The 19,295-nt window shown below is 39.3% G+C and overlaps 1 protein-coding gene across 5 annotated transcripts in view; it reads right to left on the bottom strand.

The window, feature by feature from the left end:
• GATAD2B (GATA zinc finger domain containing 2B) overlaps positions 1 to 19,295 on the bottom strand; it is an 82,287-nt gene that overhangs the window by 18,452 nt on the left and 44,540 nt on the right. For 2 of the 5 annotated variants that reach the window (XM_025287795.3, XM_025287794.3), the window contains exon 2: positions 16,990 to 17,246. The exons of 2 other annotated variants lie outside the window; for them this stretch is intronic. In XM_025287795.3, the coding sequence (XP_025143580.1) occupies positions 16,990 to 17,027 (38 nt within the window). In that variant the 5' untranslated portion in view covers positions 17,028 to 17,246. Of the gene's footprint in view, positions 1 to 6,039; positions 6,059 to 16,989; positions 17,247 to 19,295 lie in introns of those variants that run through there. One more of the 5 variants, XM_006041769.4, reaches the window with a different exon arrangement.

The following is a 19,295-nucleotide window of genomic DNA, read 5'->3' as shown; positions in this document are numbered from 1 at the left end:
AAAAAAGGTTAAAACAGTAAATTTTATGTTATGTATAGCTTGCCACAACAAGGGAAAAAATCCAATTTAGTAAAAACATATTAAAAAAGGCCACAAGTGGTATTTTCAGGGTGATGAAAATGTTCTAAAGCTAGATTGTAGTTACAGCCACAGAACTCTGTACATTTATTTTAAAAAAGAACCACTGAATCATACACTTATACGCCAATAAAGCTGTAAAAATAATATTCAATGTGAGCTGAGTTAGTGCTAAGTTGCTTCAGTTGTGTTCCACTCTTTACAACCCCATGGACTGTAGCCCACCAGGCTCCTTTGTCCATGGGCTTCTCCAGGCATGAATAATGGAGTGGGTTGCCATTTCCTGCTCCAATGTTAAGCTGGTCACACACAAATTCCTCTCCAAAAAGAAAAACAAAAATTCTGTAAAATGAATGTTGTATGTTGTCTTTTAACACCTAATCAAACTTTTCTGCTTTTTCCAGGCTTCAAATAATAACCATATTTCTTAAGTACCTACTTAAAAGCCAAACATGTTACTAGACACTTTATCATGCTTCCTTATTTAAATCTCACAAGTTACTAAGGGGTATTATCTCTAGTTTAGAGGTGGAAAAAGTGTCAAATCAAGTATCCTAAGACTGCAAAGCTTTAGACAGTGAATCTAGAATTCCAATGCATGTCTAGCTCACTTCAAAAATCTATTATAGGGCTTCCCTGGTGGCTCAATGGTAAAGAATCTGCCTGCCAATGTAGGAGACATGGGTTTGATCCCTGGTCTGGGAAGATCCCACATGCCATGGGCACTGCAACTAGAGTATAGCCCCTGCTCTCCACAACTAGAGAAAAGCCCACACAGCAACAAAGACCTGGCACAGTCAAATATAAATAAGTAAAAGTGAAAAAAAATCATCCACACTAAAAAAATCCTAAAAAAAAATCTATTATATATTTTACAGCTATTCCTCCCCACCCTGCCAAAAAAAATCTATTATACAGTACATCTCCCTGCTCAGAGCAAAATAATCTTAAGAAGCAGTGTTGTGGATTCATGCATTTGCACATGTATCCAACCCATCCATCCCCCACAGACATTAAATATATACAATGTGCAAGTTCTGGGTTAGGTACTAGAAGTAAAGGTGAAAAAAAGACCAGGTTACTGTCTTTAACAATTTCATTCTGACAGGAGACAGATGTGTATGTAACTAAAGTACTTAGATGTTACAAGAACTCATTATCTCTGCCTTTGCTATATCCTGCTTTTTCTTACTCATACTGAATTCAATTCATCCCGAGGCAAAAGCTAGAAGCCTGGAAATCATCCTTAACTTTCCCAGACTCTTAAATCTAAGTCACTAAGTCCTATCAATTCTATTACCTTCCTCTCAATGAGAAAATTTAGCCATTCTCTTGTGTAAAGGATGTTCCCAACACAGGGACTGAACCTGGGTCTCCTGCATTGCAGGTGGATTCTCTACCTTCTGAGCCACCAGGGAAGCCCCAAATGAGAAAACAGGTAGTGCTGGCATGTTGCTATTGGCAGCCCTCATGAGGGAAGGCAGTCTGCAGATAAAGCAGATGCTGTGCACTGAAGAACATTGAGAGGAGAGCTAATCACATAGCTGTGCCACCAAATCAAACGACTCTGAAGCTAGTCCTATTAAACAGACCAACAAATTCCTTTCATGTTTAAGCCAGTATGAACTGAATTTTCTGTTACCTAAACTGAAAATATCCAACTGGATAGACAGCTCTGTCAGAAATGCTGAAATGAAATCAAGGTGGAGATACCCAATCAACAAGTGAATATATGGTACACAAACAAGAGCACCCGAGTTCAGGCCAGAGCTGGAGATAAATATTTGAACAGGTAAAGAAGAAATTCTTTCATTATTATTTCATTATAACTGAAATAATGTATGGGGATGAATGAAACTGAATATACAGTCGGAAGAAGAGCCAAGGGTAGAGCCTTGGGCAATACCTACATTTAAGGATTGGTTGGTCAGAGGAAACTAAGAGAGCTAAGGGAAAACTAGGAAAGCATGACACGTCAACAAATGAAAGAGAACCTGTGTCCAACAATTACAGCAGAAAAATGTCCAGCTTTAAATTCATTGCTAACTGTTGTAAAAAAATAATGGCCAGATGGTGACACAGCTTTAGAGTCATGCTTGTCAAGTTTTCAACTCACTTTTACCCCCAAATCAAAATACAGGTCTGCAGTGAAGACTTTTAGAAGAGCCTGAGATGGAAGAGGAAGGAGGGTTAGAGGTGAGCAAAACGAATTAATATCTACTGAGTCGACTGCTTTTTAGTAGGCAATATATAAGGCCCTGTATATGTATTTCCTCATTTAATCACATTAAAGTTGTTTTTAGTGAACTAAACATTATAGATTGGGCTTCCCTGATAGCTCAGTTCGTAAAGAATGCACCTGCAATGCAGGAGACCCTGGTTCAATTCCTGGGTTGGGAAGATCCCCTGGAGAAGGGATATGGAGGAGGAAATGGCAACCCACTCCAGTATTCTTGCCTAGAGAATCCCATGGACAGAGGAGGCTGGCAGGCTACAGTCCATGGGGTCATGAAGAGTCAGACATGACTGCAGTGACTTAGCATGCATGCAAACATTATAGATACAGTTGAAGCACCCTGTGTAACTTTCCCACCAAACCATTCTTCCCTCCTCAGAGAAAGGCATTATAGTGGATCTGTTATCATTTTAGTACATATATGAAAGAAAGTGAAAATGAAGTCGCTCAGTCATGTCCGACTCTGCGACCCCATGGACTGTAGCCTACCAGGCTTCTCAGTCCATGGGATTTTCCAGGCAAGAGTACTGCAGCGGGTTGCCATTTCCTTCTCCTGGGGATCTTCCTGACCCAGGGATCAAACCCAGGTCTCCCGCATTGTAGGCAGACGCTTTACCCTCTGAGCCACCAGGGAGAATATATAGTATAGTTTGTATATTTTATTTGTTTAGGATCTTAGTTCCCTGACGAGGACTCAAATCCAGGTCCCCTTAAGTGGAAGGGTGGGGTCCTAACCACTGGACCACCATGGAATTTCTTAGTTTGTGTAATTTTAAAAGTAGCTCTTATATGTATCCTTTTTCATTTGCTTTTTTAATGCTTAATTTTTAATATTTAAAATTTATCCAAGTAAATATATGAAGCTCTAGTTAATTTAACTGCTGTGTAGAATTCCACAGCAAAAAATACTTGATTTAGTAATGCTCTCTCCAGTTCAGCATTTAGGCACCAATTTGTTGATGTTAAAACCAATGCTGTGATTTCCGCTTCTAGTCAAGATGATGTAACACAGGCCAGATATGACCGCTCATCTGAAACAAAAAACCTCTAGACCAAACACCTGAAACAAAGTCTTCAAGACACTGGACATGAGGCTACCAAGGACAGTGATCCCAGAGGGACAGGAAACAAATGCAATAAGCTCTGTAACTCACTTGTTTACTGCCACAGGAGCATTTCTAGGACACAATGCAGGGATGGGAAATGAGGAGAGCCAGGCAGACTCTTGAGTTGAAGAGATGGAGATGAGGGTGTAAGGGTACAGTGAGACAAAGACAGCTACATTTCAAAAAGGACAAAGTACCACAGAAGTTAAGAGCTGCTGAAAGATGGCTATCATAAAAAAGACAGGTGAAGTACTGGGCATGTAGAGAAAGTAGAATCTTTACACACTGCTGGTAGGAATGTAAAATGATACAGTCACTTTGGAAATTGCTTGGCAGTTCCTCACAAAGTTAAACATAGAGTTACCATATAACACAGCAATTCCACTGCTAGGAGAACCAAAAAACATTATCTCCACACAAAAATCTGTACACGAGTGCTCATAGCAGCATTATTCATAATAGCTGAAAAGTGGAAACAACCCAAACGCCCATTAACTGATGAACAGATAAACAAAATGTGGTATATTCATACAATGATATACAGTCATTGTATAAACACTATATAATAGCCATAAAAAGGAATGAAGTGCTGATACATGTTACAACATAGATGAACCCTGAAAACACTATCCTAGAGCAACTGAACTGAACTGAACTGAAGTAAAGGATGCCAGTCACAAAAGGCCCTATATTGTATTGATTCCATTTACATGAAAAAGCAAATCTATGGAAACAAAGTAGCCAGTGGTTGCCTAGAGCTGAGGAGAGGGGCAAAATAAAGAATGACTGCTAAGGGGTAGGCATGTTCTGTTTGGAGTGATGAAAATGTTCTAATTTTAGATTGTGGTAACATTTGCACAACTCTGACTATACTAAAACCATTGAACTGTATATAAATGGGTGAATCTTATGGTATGTGAAATATATCTCAATAAAGATGTTTAAAAACACAAGGGATGATAACAAGAGCAGATTCGATTATTAAAGGAAAAAAAAAGACTACCGAACCAGAAGACATGGCAATAAAAATTATCCAAAATTAAACAGAGAAAAAATTAAAAAATAAACGTCTCAGGGGACTAGAGGACAACTTGAAGCAGCCAAGTATACAAATAACTGCAGTCTCTCAAAGACTGGAGAGAGATGAAGCGCACAGAAAAAAAACATATGAAGAAATAATGGCCAAATGAATAAATGATGAAAACTATAGGTCTACAAATCCAAGAATCTCAACAAACCCCAAGCATGAGAAACATGGAGGGGGGGGGGAAGCCCACCCAAGGGACAGCATAATCAAATTGCTCAAAACTACTATAAATAGACTTCCCTGGTGGTCCAGTGGTTAAGAATTTGCCAATGCAGAGGACACAGGTTCAATTCCTGTTCTGGGAAGATTCCACATACCTTGGGGCAACTAAACCCCTGCATGGCTATGACTAAAACCTGCACATTAAGCGTCTACGCGCTGCAATACGAGAAGCCACAACAACGAGAGGCCTGCACACAGAAACGAAGACCCAGTGTAGCCAAAAAAAAAAAACTACTGCAAAATCTTGAAAGCAGCCAAAGTGAGAGAGGGAAAAAGATATGTTTATGTGTAAAGACAAGGATAACATCAGATTTCTTGATGGAAACAATGCAAAAGAGAACACAGCAACATCTTTAAAATACTGAAAGAAAAAGTATCTGACAATCTAAAACACTATACCTGTCAAAAAGTATCTTTTAAAAACAAAGGCGAAATAAAGACTTTTTCAGTCTTTAAAAATTTCCTTTATCAATCTTCTCTTTTACAATTTATATTTATTTGTATCATAAAAGTTCCACTAGGACTTCCCTGGTCATCCAGTGGTAAAGAATCCATCTGCCAATGCAGGCGACATGGGTTCGATCCCTGGTGTAGGGATACTCCACATGCCTTGGGGCAACTAATCCTGTATGCCACAACTACCGAGTCCCAGCTCTGGAGCCTGCAAGCTGCAAATACTGAGCCCACACACCACAACTAATGCACCCAGGCACTCCAGAGCCTGTGCTCCGCAACAAGAGAAGTCACCGCAGTGAGAAGCCCTCGCACTGCAACTATAGGGCAGCTCAAGCTCACAGCAACCAGAGAAAGCCCTCGTGTAGCAACAAAGACCCAGTGCAGCGAAGTAAGTAAATACAATGTTTCTTAAAAGTTCTTCTAATTCTAGCCTCAAAGCTTATTTTGTCTGAAAACTATATACATAGTTCTGTTATACATAATGTAGGTAAGCAACAAGGATTTACTGTGTAGTACAGGAATTATATTCAATATCATATAATAAACTATAATGGAAAATAATCTGAATTACTTTGCATGACATCTGAAACAGCATTATGAATCAATTATACTTCAATTTTTATAAAAAGTATTATTAACTACAGTCACCATGCTATATGTCACATCTCCATGACTTATTTTATAATTGGAAGTTTGTAGCTTTTGATCCCCTCCCCTCATTTTTTGTCTCACTCCTCCCACCCCACAGGGCAACCACCAATCTGTCCTCTGCACCCAAGAGTTGGTTTTTGTTTTGTTTAGATTCAACATATCAGTGAGATTATACAGTATTTATCTTTTTCTCTCTGACTTACTTCACTGAGCATAATGCCCGCAAGGTCCATCCATGTTGTCACAAATGGCAAGATTTCTTTTCACGGCTAATAATTCCATTTTGTGTGTGTGCATGTACATACACATATGGCATTTTGTTTACCTATTCATCCACTGATGGACACTCAGGTTGCTTCCATGTCTTCACTATTGCAAATAATACTGCAAAAAACATGAGGGTGCATTATCTTTTCAAGTTAGTATTTTTGTTTCCTTTAGATAAATACCCAGAAGTGGAACTGCTGGATGATATGGTAGCTCTAGTTTCAATTTTTTTTTTTTAGGAACCTCCATACTGTTTTTCAAAATGACTGCACCAATTTACCACCAACAGTGCATAGGATTCCCATTTCCCATCCTCACCAATACTAACTTCTTGTCTTTTTGATAACAGCCATTATAACAAGTGTGAGATAATATTTCACTGTGGTTTTGATTTGTTATTGCCCTGATGATTAGTGATGCTGAACACCTTTTCACATACCTGTTGCCATCTATATGTCTTTCTCTTTTTCGGCCTTGAGGGATCTCAGTTCCCTAATCAGGGACTGAACTCATGCCACAGCGGTCAAAGCCTGGAATCCTAACCACTAGATTGGCCGGGAATTCCACGTCTGTTTGTCTTCATGATCATTTATTCTTACTCTCCTTGACTAGTATCTACTCATATTCCTAATTCTAACTGTATGCATGCGCTTGGGTTCAATTTTGTACCTTTTCTCTATCTGCACTCACTCCCTACCCTACATAATCTTATATATTCCACATAATCTCATATATTCCTATAGCTTAAAAAAGCATCTATATGCTAATTCTCAAATTTATATTCCTAAACCTTATCCCTGCTCTAAAAATTTTTATATATATATTCAACTGCCTAAATGATATCTTCATTTGGGTGTCTAACAGGCATTTTATGAACTTATGTCCAAAACTGAATTCATGAACTCCCGGGATAAAAACTTTCTCTTCCCCTAGTGTTTCCCTCCTCAGTAAAGGACACCACCATTTAACCAACTGCTCACATCAAACTCCATGCAGTCATTCTTCGTTCCTCTCACACCCTACATGCCTTCCATCTGTAGATTCTGTCAGCACTCCTTTTTAGATATACTTCAAATTCAACCCCTTATCACCACTTTCATATTATTATTCTGCTGCTGCTAAGTCGCTTCAGTCGTGTCCAACTCTGTGCGACCCCATAGACAGCAGCCCACCAGGCTCCCCCGTCCCTGGGATTCTTCAGGCAAGAACACTGGAGTGCGTTGCCATTTCCTTCTCCAGTGCATGAAAGTGAAAAGTGAAAGTGAAGTTGCTCAGTTGTGTCCGACTCTGTACGACCCTATAGACGGCAGCCTACCAGGCTCCTCCGTCCATGGGATTTTCCAGGCAAGAGTACTGGAGTGGGTAGTCCAAGCTATTGTCATCTCCTGCTCAGACTATTGCAATTTTTTAAACTCTGCTTCTGGCCCTTCTCAGTCTATGTTCCATAGAGAAATCAGAGTGCTCTCTCTAAAATTTAAGTGGTATCATATCTTTGCTCAAAATGCTTTAATGGCATCTGTGGTGGTTTACAAACACTGTCTCCCCATATTCTTTCAAAGTCCTCACATCAAGAGGTGGTGGTGATGGGGATCTATGTTCCCTTCTCTTGAATCTAGGTGGGTTCATGACTGTTTCAATCTGTAAAATATAGCAAAAGTGATGCTGAGTGACTTCTGCCACTGGGTCAATAAGCAATGCAGGTTTTGTCTTATTCTCTGGAACACTGAAGTCTGGAGACCTGAACTGCTTTCTGAGGAGTACACCTTCCCTGAGGCTGCCATGGTGTGAAGAAGCAAAGCCTCAGGGAGAGGTCACATGTAGACACTTCAGTTGGCAGGTCTACTCTTCAAGTCATCTTAGCCCAGGCACCAGACATGAAAGTCAATGAGCCTTCAGATGATTCCAGCCCCCAACTAATACCTCTTCCCCACTTCAGCAGCTTTCCAGCTGCAGCCCCAGACACTGTAAAGCAGAAACAAACCATCACGGCTGTGCCGAATTTGAATGAATTCCTGACCCACAAAATCCAAAAGCACAAAAAACAGCTGTCTTAGGTTACTAAGTTTAGGGTAACTAATTTGTTATATATACAGCAATAGTAACCAGAAGAGCACTGCAAGTCTTTATCATAGCCTCTAAGGCCCTACATAATTTGGCCCACTATCTTTTGACTTTACATCTTCCAATACCCTCCCACTGCTCCCTTTCCAGTCTGTTTAGTCTCCCTGTCCTCTCCTGTTAGCCATGTGGCTTGCTCTCTTATTTGCTTCATATCTCAGAAAGATTTCCCCTAATACATCTACTAGGGAAAACAACAACAAGAACAATTATCACCTTTCGTCATTATTCTGTAACCCCTTAAAAAGTTTTATTCTTCTTCTTGGTAATTATGACTACCTGGCATATTAGGCTTATATATTTTGGTCTGTTTCCCATCCACTAAAATATAAGCTCCATGGAATAGTTTTTTCTTCCTATTTTATTCAGTGCCTGGCCCATAATATGTACTAGATAATATAACTACCTGCTGAATAGAAGACCACTATCTTCACTTCTTAAGATATTCTAGTTAGTTCTTTTTTTCCAAATCTGTCTCTTCCAAAGTATTTTTTCTTTTCTTCTCAAATCTCTGTATTTAATAGTTTAAATACATTTATTTTATATAGTCAATGGCTCTATTATCTGACGTTTTCAGTTCCTGCTGCTGCCTGTTGTATCTGTGACTTTTGTTCATAGTAAATGAATTGTTTTCTTGTGCTTTTTGTTATTTTTTAAGAGCAGCCTGAATTCACTAGGACTTTATCTGTAAGAATCCTGTATGGTTTGGATTGTGGACCTGTTCCTCTAGAGCAGTTTTCATGTGCTTCTGCCAGCTACTGCAAGGATATATAAAGTGTTCTGAATAATTTTTTGTATTTATTTCTCAGCTTAGCGATCTCAGACAAAAAATAATTTAAACTCATATGAGTTTGGTTCATACTTAAATTTTCAGGGGAGATTTCCACCCACCTCTAGTCAAAGCCTAGGCTGAGACAGAAATTTTTTGTTTCCTTGAACTAGGGGATGGAATTTGTTATGGTCACCTCCTTTCCCTGAACATGTGCCTTTAAGGATCCTGGCTTTCATAGGGGAGTCTCACCTCTACTTCTGTTCTGTACAGGCCTAAAATGTTGTCTCTTGGACCCCTCGTGAGCATTAAAACCAAGTCTTATAGGGACTTGTGGTCCAGTGGTTTGGACTCCACGCTTCCACTGTAGGGGGCCTGGGCTCAATCCCTGGTTGGGGAACTAAGATCCTGCATGCCGCACAGCGCGGCTGCAAAAAAAAAAAAGCAAGTCTTTTGGTTACTGAAACTAGAAAAGCCCCCCAGAATTGCCACAGCATTAAGTCACATGCACACTGCTCATTTTTAGTTCCCTTTTATTTTTGTGGTTCCTGAGAATTTTCCTTACTTCTTTCAGTTCAGGTTATGTGTTTAAAAAAAAAAGTTTATTCTACCCAGCATCACTAGGTGGTGTTTTGTAATGGAAGTGCAAACACTTTTAGTAACATGGTGTGCCATATTCCGGAGTCAAAAATGATGGTCTGAAAATTTTAAATTTATTTTCATAATAACTAGGCTCAGAGCAGAAAGGCTTCCCAGATTACAATAAATAAAACAAGACCAAAGACTACTAACTGCAAAGAGAAAAACACAGTTTTACCAACAGAGAGATCTTGCTGTCACCTTAACCCATGCATCTAAATTGGCAGTGTAAACAGTGAAACAATCAGGTATTATGTGCCTCTTAATGTGATGCAGTATGAAGACACAGCATCTCCCATGAAGTATTTTTCCAAAAACATATAAACTTTACATTGAAGTCCAGTTTACAGGACATACAGAGAATCAGAGAACAAGCTACATGATACCATACAGAAACGATCTGACAAATCTACAATGTAGAACATGCTGCAAATCAGCTAGTCTGGTTTCTTCAAAAGCTGACATTAAAAATGTGGTGGAGGAGAGGGCTGCAAACCATTCTAGATTAAGAGACACGAGAAGGCAATGGCACCCCACTCCAGCACTCTTGCCTGGAAAATCCCATGGACGGAGGAGCCTGGTGGGCTGCAGTCCATGGGGTCACAAAGAGTTGGACACGACTGAGTGAGTTCCCTTTCACTTTTCACTTTCATGCATTGGAGAAGGAAATGGCAACCCACTCCAGTGTTCTTGCCTGGAGAACCCCAGGGGCAGGAGAGTCTGGTGGGCTGCCGTCTATGGGGTCGCATAGAGTCGGACACAACTGAAGCGACTTAGCAGCAGCAGCAGCAGAGACATACCAAATACAAGGTATGGTATTTGATTAGAGCTTGGTTTAAAAAGAAAATCTACAAAAGATATTCTGAAGAACAACTGGGGAAACTCCAAGTAGACTGGGCATTAGATAGTATTAGGGAATTACTATTAATCTTGTTAGGTGTGATAATGGTACTATGGTTGAACAGAAAATTGTCCTTGTTTGGAGGAGCAACTATATTAATATGTTTTCTATGGCTGTTACAGTAAATTACCACAAACTAAGTGACTTAAACAGTACAAGTTTGTTTTTTTTAATACTTATTTACTTGTTTGGCTGTGTTGGGTCTTAGTTGCAGTACACGGGATCTTCGCTGTCTCACGCCAGATCCTTCATCATGGTGTACAGACTCTCTAGTTACGGCATGCAGGCTCAATAGTTGTGGTGCATGGGCTCAGCTGCTCCGTGACATGTGGGATCTTAGTTACCAGACCAGGGATGGAACCTGCGTCCCCTGCACAGCAAGGCAGATTCTCAATTACTGGATCACCAGGAAGTCCCTGACCAGTACAAATTTATTATCCTATAGTCTGGAAGTCAAAAGTCTAAAATGGGCCTCATTGGACCAAATTCAGGTCATCAGCAAGGCTTCTTACATTCCTCCTGGAATTTCTTGAGCAGTATCTATTTTCTTGCCCTTTCTAGCTGACCACCTGGCTTTTCTTTGCTCATGGCCACTTCTCCATCTTCAAAGCCATCAATGTTGGGCCCAATCCTCATGTTGCCATAATTCTGACTTTCTTTTGTCTAAAATTTTTCATTTTTAAGAAACTTTGTGATTACACTGGGCCCACCTGGATAATCCAGAATAATATCCATATTTTAAGGTGAGCTTATTAACAACATTCATTCCATCTGTTGTTGTCTTAACTCCCCTTTGCCAAGAAACTGAATATATTCAATCATTCTGGGGATGAGGATGTGGACACCTTGGGGGAAGGGGCATTATTCTAACACTGCAATCTTCAGTATTAGGTGGGCCAAAATGTTCATTCAGGTTCTTCCTACATCTTACGGAAATATCTATAAAAACTTTTTGGCCAACCCAATATTTAGAGGTAAAGTCTAAAACTTACTTTGAAATGATTCAGCAAAAATATGCATGTTACGTATCAATAAAGCAAATATGGCAAAACATTAATTGTTGACTCAAGATAGTAGTTACAGGACTTTCCTGGTGGTCCAGGGGTTAAGAATCCACCTTGCAATGTAGGGGGACGTGGATTTGATCCCTGGTCTGGGACCTAAGACCCCCATATGCAGGAGAGCAACTAAGCCCATGTGTCACAACTACTGAGCCCACGCACCACAACTAGAAAGCCCATGTGCCACAATTACTGAAGATCACACACCACAACTAGAAAGCCCATGTGCCACAACAAAAGATCCCACGTGCAACTAACACCCAACCCAGCCGAAAAAAAGACAGGCACATCAGATGAGAAATTTGGACTCCTCACTTCTTGCTTGTATATTTAAAAAAGAATAAACAGTTTGTTTTATCAGTTCAGTTCAGCTCAGTTGCTCAGTCGTGTCCGACTCTTTGTACCTCCATGGACTGCAACATGCCAGGCCTCCCTATCCATCACCAACTCGCAAAGCTTGCTCAAACTCATGTCCGTCGAGTTGGTGATGCCATCCAACCATCTCATCCTCTGTCGTCCTCTTCTCCTCCTGCGTTCAATCTTTCCCAGCATCAGGGTCTTTTTCAATAAGTCAGTTCTTCACATCAGGTGGCCAAAGTATTGGAGCTTCAGCTTCAGCACTGTCCTTCCAATGAATATTCAGGACTGATTTCCTTTAGAATTGAATGGTTTGATCTCCTTGCAGTCCAAGGAATTCTCAAGAGTCTTCTCTAACACCACAGTTCAAAAGCATCAATTCTTCAGCTCTCAACCTTCCTTATGGTCCAACTCTCACATCCATAAATGACTACTGGAAAAAACCATAGCTTTGACTAGAGGGACCTTTGTTGGCAAAGCAATGTTTCTGCTTTTTAATATGCTGTCTATGTTGGTCAAAGCTTTTCTTCCAAGGAGCAAGCATGTTTTAATTTCATGGCTGCAGACACCATCCACAGTGATTTTGCAGCCCCCCCAAAAAAAGTTTGTCACTATTTCCATTGTTTCCCCATCTATTTGCCATGAAGTGATGGGGCTGGATGCCATGATCTCAGTTTTTTGAATGCTGAGTTTTAAGCCAGCTTTTTCACTCTCCTCTTTAACTTTCATCAAGAGGCTCTTCACTTCCTCTTCGCTTTCTGTCATAATGGTGGTGTCATCTGCATATCTGAGGTTATTGATATTTCTCCCGGCAATCTTGATTCCAGCTTGTGCTTCATCCAGCCCGGCATTTATCTGCTTTCTAGCTTTTTAGAAATATAACTTAAAAATATATACATAGCTCTGGCTTGCCTTTGCTACCTTGCCTTGTCTTTGTGTTCTTTCTTAGAACAAAGATTCCCTTTTCAACTGTATGCACTTAATAAAACTAGTTGCATATTAATAAAATACGTAAAGACTAGTCATCAAGTCTACTATATTCATCTATTCAAGTTCAAATGTGGAGTGGTAAAAAGGAAGAAAAGAGAGATTTAGGGAGAGCTCAGACAACAGAATGCTATGGCGTTCAGAATGTGGCAGTCCTATTAAACAAATCCTTATGAAAATTATAAACAAAAAGTGCAGAAACTATCATCTGTTCTTACATTTTAAAAGAGCGCAAATCCTGGTTTGCTTTCTACCACTGGGAGACATCAGCCACAGGTCTAGCAAGACCTGTTCACCTGCAGATAATGTGTTGCTCTGCTGAATCACTCAGTCGTGTCTGACTCTTTGCGACCCCATGGACTGTAGCCTACCAGGCTCCTCTGTCCCTGGGGATTCTCCAGGCAAGAATACTGGAGTGGGTTGCCATGCTCTCCTCCAGGGGATCTTCCCAACCCAGGGATCAAACTCAGATCACCTACACTGCAGGTGGATGCTTCAGGTCTGAGCCACCAGAGAAGCCCAGATAATATGTTAAATATCTCCAAATGAGACAATCCAACAACACAGAAAAAAAGTTGATGAAATGAAAACATCCATCTCAATGAAGGGATCAAGTGAAGATTCTCTTCAAATCAAACTGTTCTGAATCATCTAGTATGTACACAGTAGTAAGAAATACAAGCAATTCGAGGATTAATTCAAGGATCATACAGTAATTGAGAAATCTGGAGATGTGTTTACCCTCAGAGAAAAAGTGACCTAGTAATAAGAGTTTTAAAATGTGGATGACTTCAAGGATAGACTCTAGGTTTCAGACTAAATAGCTGGTTTCTTCCCCCTTCTTGCAAGATTCTTCTTGCTTCTGCCACACAAGTTACACAAATGTGAGGAGGAATCCTTTCCTCTATCAACCTTATTTTTTCTCTTGTATTCTGTATTTATAATAGATATCATTTTTTTAATTAAGTTAGAAACTCTGAAGTCATGTGAGATGACTCCTTCCTACTTCACTCATTCAAACAAGTAATTTTTTCATAGATTCTAATATACTATTTTTTCTCTATTTTAACCTCTGGTATCAGGGTGTATCTTATAACCAACAGCATTTGACAAGTGACAGTATTTCTTCTTTCTTATTGGTTTATAAACTATTGATACATCTTAAAATCAATGGCATCTTCACATTTGCAGCAACGTGGATGGACCTAGAGCTTCTCGTACTAAGTCAGACAGAAAAACCCAAATACCACATGATATCACTTATATGTAGATTCTAATGTATGACACAAGTGAACTTATTTACAAAACAGAAACAGACTCACAGACACAGAGAACAAACATGGTTAACAAAGGGGAAAGGGGGTAAGGGAGGGACAGATTAGGAGCTTGGGATTAGCAGATACAAACTATTATACATAAAACAGATAAAGAAGGTACTATTGTATAGCACAGGGAATTATATTCAGTATCCTGTAATAAACTGTAATGGAATCGAATATGAAAAAAATACATTTTTATGTATAACTGAATCACTCTGCTGTATACCAGAATCACAAGAATGTAAATCATCTACACTTCAATTTAAAACCAAATATCAACAGCATCTTAGAGTCCATGAAATACAATATTTATGAAATGCCTAACATTTATTATTAGCATTTTTCTAGGCACTGAGGCTACAACACTGAACAAAGTCTCTATCCTCATGGACTTCAATCCAGTGGGGAAAAGAAACAATGAACAAATTAACAACATGAATAGGTAAAGTAGAGATAAGATCGCTGAAAAAAGTTAAGCATGAAAAGGAGATGGAGTGTCAGATGGGAGGAAGAGACTATTCTTAAAAGCAGAATTGGGAAAGTCCTATCTAACAAGATAACACTTGTGCTCAATCCTAAATTAAGTGGAGAAGTGAGCTCTGCCTGTATCTGGAAGAGAATATAACAGGTAGAGAAAAAAGCAAGAATGCTGCTTGAGACAGAATGGTGCTTAGCATATGGCAGAAACAGTAAACAGGTAAAGATGAAGTGCCATACCCAAGAAGGAGAGTGGCAGGAAACGAGGTAGGAGAGGTAATCCAAGGGCCAAACCAAGGGTGTATCTTAAAAAAAGAGCCAACAGAAATGCTGGTGTACTGGATGAGAAAAAGAAGTAGTCAAGCATTACTCCAACACTGTTATCTCCACAATGAATGATGATGTTTTTTATGAAAATGGTGAATAACACAATATGTTTGGAGGAAAAATGAAAGATGTAGTTCTACCATGTTAAGTCTGCAATGCCTATTAGACACAAGTCTAGAGTTAAGAGGAGATGTTTGGCTGAAGACACAAATTCAGGAGTGATAAACATACAGACAGAATTTAAAGTCATGGGGTAGACAAACTCATTTAAGAAGTGAATGCAGGGACTTCCCTGGTGGTCCAGTGGTTAAAACTCCACGGTCCCAGTGCAAGGGGGCAGGGTTCAATTCCTGATTAAGGAACTAGGTTTCACATGCCACAGCTAAGACCCGGGGCAGCCAAATGAATAAACAAAAAAAAAAAAAAAAAAAAAAGGAGAACAAGAAGAAGTGAATGCAAACAAGAGAGGAGTATCAGGGCTGAGCTTTGGGGGTACTCCAACATTTATAAATTGAACAGAATATCTAGCAACTAAGATTGAGGAGTGGTCTGTAAGGTAGGAAGGAAACCAGGAGAACATGGTGTCCTAGAAGCCAAGTGCCTTTTCCCCTACAAATCTAAATCTCTCTAAAAGATCTAAACATCTCTGGAGTCTCTCCACTCTTTCCAACTTTCCTGCCATCCCTTAGTTCAGAACATCATCTTTTCTCTCCTAATCTATAGCAAATATTTTAAAAGATCTTATGGTCTCAGTACCTAAGTCCCTCGCCCCTACCTTTCATTTTCCGTATAGCCAGTAAAGTGACCTTTAGGAAAAAAAAAGAACCCAATCTCATTATCCCATATTTAATATCAAAGACTCCCCATTATCGACAACACTAGCACACAGGTCCCTACATCATCTTGTCCCAATTTACCTTTGCAACCTTATGGTCTGCTACTCCTGCTCTTAAGTATTTCATGAGCTAGGCCCAACTACATATTCTTTCATTCTTCCGAGCTCTTCTGTATGCTCCTTTCTTTCCCTAGTAAATCCTCCAACTCTTACTTTAAGACTACACAGATATTTCATTTATTAATAGGGTGACAATGTGTCTGGGTTGCATGGGACAGTCCCAATTTACACCTGGTGTGCCCTCCTGATGGTAACAGTGATTCTTTCACCTTTAATAGTGCCATTCTGGAGGGTAAATTAGATGGCTGTCCTATCTATGAAAACTTCCCTGTTCCCCTAGGCAGTTTTTTCTCCCACTCTGTTCTCAAACCATTTTTGAACACATCAGTATCTGTCTCATTACTGAATTACTTGTCCTTTTCCCTTTAAAAACTGTGAGCTCCCAGGGGGTCTGAAACCTTATGTATTACTCATTTTCTTATCTCTTGCACCTAATCTGTTCATAAAACACAGTAAAAAATGTCTGGTTTCAAGGAACTCTATCTCCTGTAAATACTAAGAAGAGAAGGTAGTCAGAGGAGAGAAAGAGTATGGTGTTGGGCAGCAGGTCTGAAACTGGGAGCCAGTTGGAAGAAGGGGTAATCTGTTCTAGGATTAACAGCAAAGGGTAGATACAAGAAGAGGAAAAGAAACTTCAACTCAAAAGAGGGCCTGCCACCAAAATCTTTTCAATCTATTAGAGAAATATGTTATACTTTCAAAAATTCTTATTTCAGGTATTACAAAGAAACATTCCAAAGTTACATGTTTAAAAAATATTAAAAAGCTACTGGAGTTCAGAAAAAGCCTGTACAAGTCTAGGAAAATGTTTATGAAGCTGGAATTTAATTAGCTCAGGATACTGCCATCCTTATGGGGCAATGATATAACTGAACAGTAAGCTCCTTACCATATCTCTATTTCCCTAGTTGCAAACACAGTCCCTATACAATAATAATATGTTTAATAAATGCTTCTGATGATAAATATAACTTACATTAGTTTTTTTAGTCTGCAATGTACTCTTACACGCATTACATTTTATATGAGGACAACATCTCTGTAAGACAGGCAGAGTAGTAAAACTGTCTCAGTTTTATAGATGAAGAAATCAGGCTTCCTGGGATTTGTAGAAGAGACTAGGTTTCTAGCTTGCCAGTTTCAACACAAACTCATCTTCACTTTCTGAAGAGCAATGCTACTCAAACTGTGGTCCACAGACTGGTGCTGGTCCATGAACTGTTTATTACCGCTCTGCAACAAGATAAGCATAGAAATTCAGAGTAAGCATTTAGAAATTTGTATTTTAATTTGACAGAGTAATTTTATGCCTGTTGAATCTAACAAAAAAAATACTGGGCTTGAATTTGGATATCTCTTTTCCAGTAATTCATCTCATTATATTTACAAAAGTATTGGTCTATGCTATCTATATTAGAAAACCAAACAAAAAGTTGGTCCTTCATCACAGATGGTTTGGAGAAGTATCACTATAAAGGGGAATGTAGATCAATATGTCACTCATGGATGGAACTCAATAACTTTAACTTTGTCATTTTCCTTTTACTTTATATCCATGTTTTGCTAGGTATCATTTTAGATCCTGTAGCAGAATTACTTTAGATACGTGTTTAAAATAAATCCTCCCAAGCCCATTTCAAAGTAATGAACTGGAATTTCTCGGTGAGGAGCCAAGAAATCTACATTTTATCATGTTTTCCTGGTGGTTATTAAGCACTCCATATAGTTTAAGAATTATTGTTCTAAACTTTCATAATAGAAACAGGCAAGTAAGTAACCTAGGGAATATATAATTAAATAAAGGAATAGAATGGGAAATTCTTGAAGAGATGGGAATACCTGCCTCCTGAGAAACCTATATGCAAGTCAAGAAGCAACAGGTAGAACCGGACATGGAACAGTGGACTGGTTCAAAACTGGGAAAGAAGTATGTCAAGGCTGTATATTGTCACCTGCTTATTTAACTACATGAAGAGTACATACATCATGTGAAATGCTGGGTTGGACAAATCTCAAGCTGTAATCAAGATTGCTGGGAAAAATATCAATAACCTCAGATATGGAGATGACACTACCCCAATGGCAGAAAGCAAAGAGGAACTAAAGAGCCTCTTAATGAAGGTGAAAGAGGAGAGTGAAACAGCTGGCTTAAAACTCAACATTCAAAAAACTAAGATCATGACATCTGGTCCCATCACTTCATGGCAAACAGATGGGGACAAATGGCAACAGTGACAGAATTTATCTTTTGGGGCTCCAAAATCATTGGGGAAAATGACTGCTGCCACACAATTAAAAGACACTTGCTCCTTGGAAGAAAAGCTATGACAAATCTAGATAGTGTATTCAAAAGCAGAAACATCACTTTGCTGACAAAGGTCCGTATACTTAATGCTATGGTTTTTCCAGTAGTCATGTATGGATGTGAGAGTTGAACCATAAGGAAGGTTGAGTGCTAAAGAACTGATGCTTTCAGACTGTGGTGCTGGAGAAGACTCTTGAGAGTCCCTTGGACAGCAAAGAGAGCAAACCAGCAAGGAAATCAACCCTGAATATTCACTGGAAGGACTGATGCTGAAGCTGAAGCTCCAATACTTTGGCCATTTTAAGTGAAGAACCGACTCCTTGGAAAAGACCCTGATGCTGGCAAAGATTGAGGGCAGGAGGAGAAGGGGGTGACAGAGGATGAGATGGCTGGACAGCATCATCGACTCAATGGACATGAATTTGAGCAAACACCAGGAGATAGTGAAAGACAGGGAAGCCTGGTGTGCTGTGTAGTCCATGGGGTTGCAAAGAGTCAGACACAACTAAGCAACTGAACAAGGCTTTAACCACGTTTTTCCAATCTCCTTCAGAACTTATCTATTATATTCCATTCTTCTTTGGGCAAAGTAGAGAAAATGTAGGCTTTCTTTAGGAATGTTATACTTAAAACAATATTTAAATAATAGTTAAAAGAAGAAAACAAAAAAAAAAATTTCCATTTTATTCGAGGGCACCAATAACAACAGGTGGTAGGAAAGAGGAGTTTTAAATGGTTGCGACTTTTCACACTACTCTGAAAAACATGATCTCTTAGGTACGTTTCATACACACTACTCAGGAGAGCCTCTTCTCAGATAAATGGTTTTTTCAAGTGATATATTCACCACACAAATTTGAAAACAGTTGGGGGGAAGTGCACTTCAATAGGAAGCAAAGTAACATGGTGTGTATCGGGGAAAAAGGAGCAGGGGACATAGAAAGGTGAATAACATTTGAGTGAGGCTAAATATCAAA

This window comes from Bubalus bubalis, chromosome 6 (assembly GCF_019923935.1).
Source record: "Bubalus bubalis isolate 160015118507 breed Murrah chromosome 6, NDDB_SH_1, whole genome shotgun sequence".
Taxonomy (NCBI): domain Eukaryota; kingdom Metazoa; phylum Chordata; class Mammalia; order Artiodactyla; family Bovidae; genus Bubalus; species Bubalus bubalis.
The sequence above is the reverse complement of the archived record's forward strand: the minus strand, read 5'-3'. Positions and strand labels throughout refer to the sequence as shown.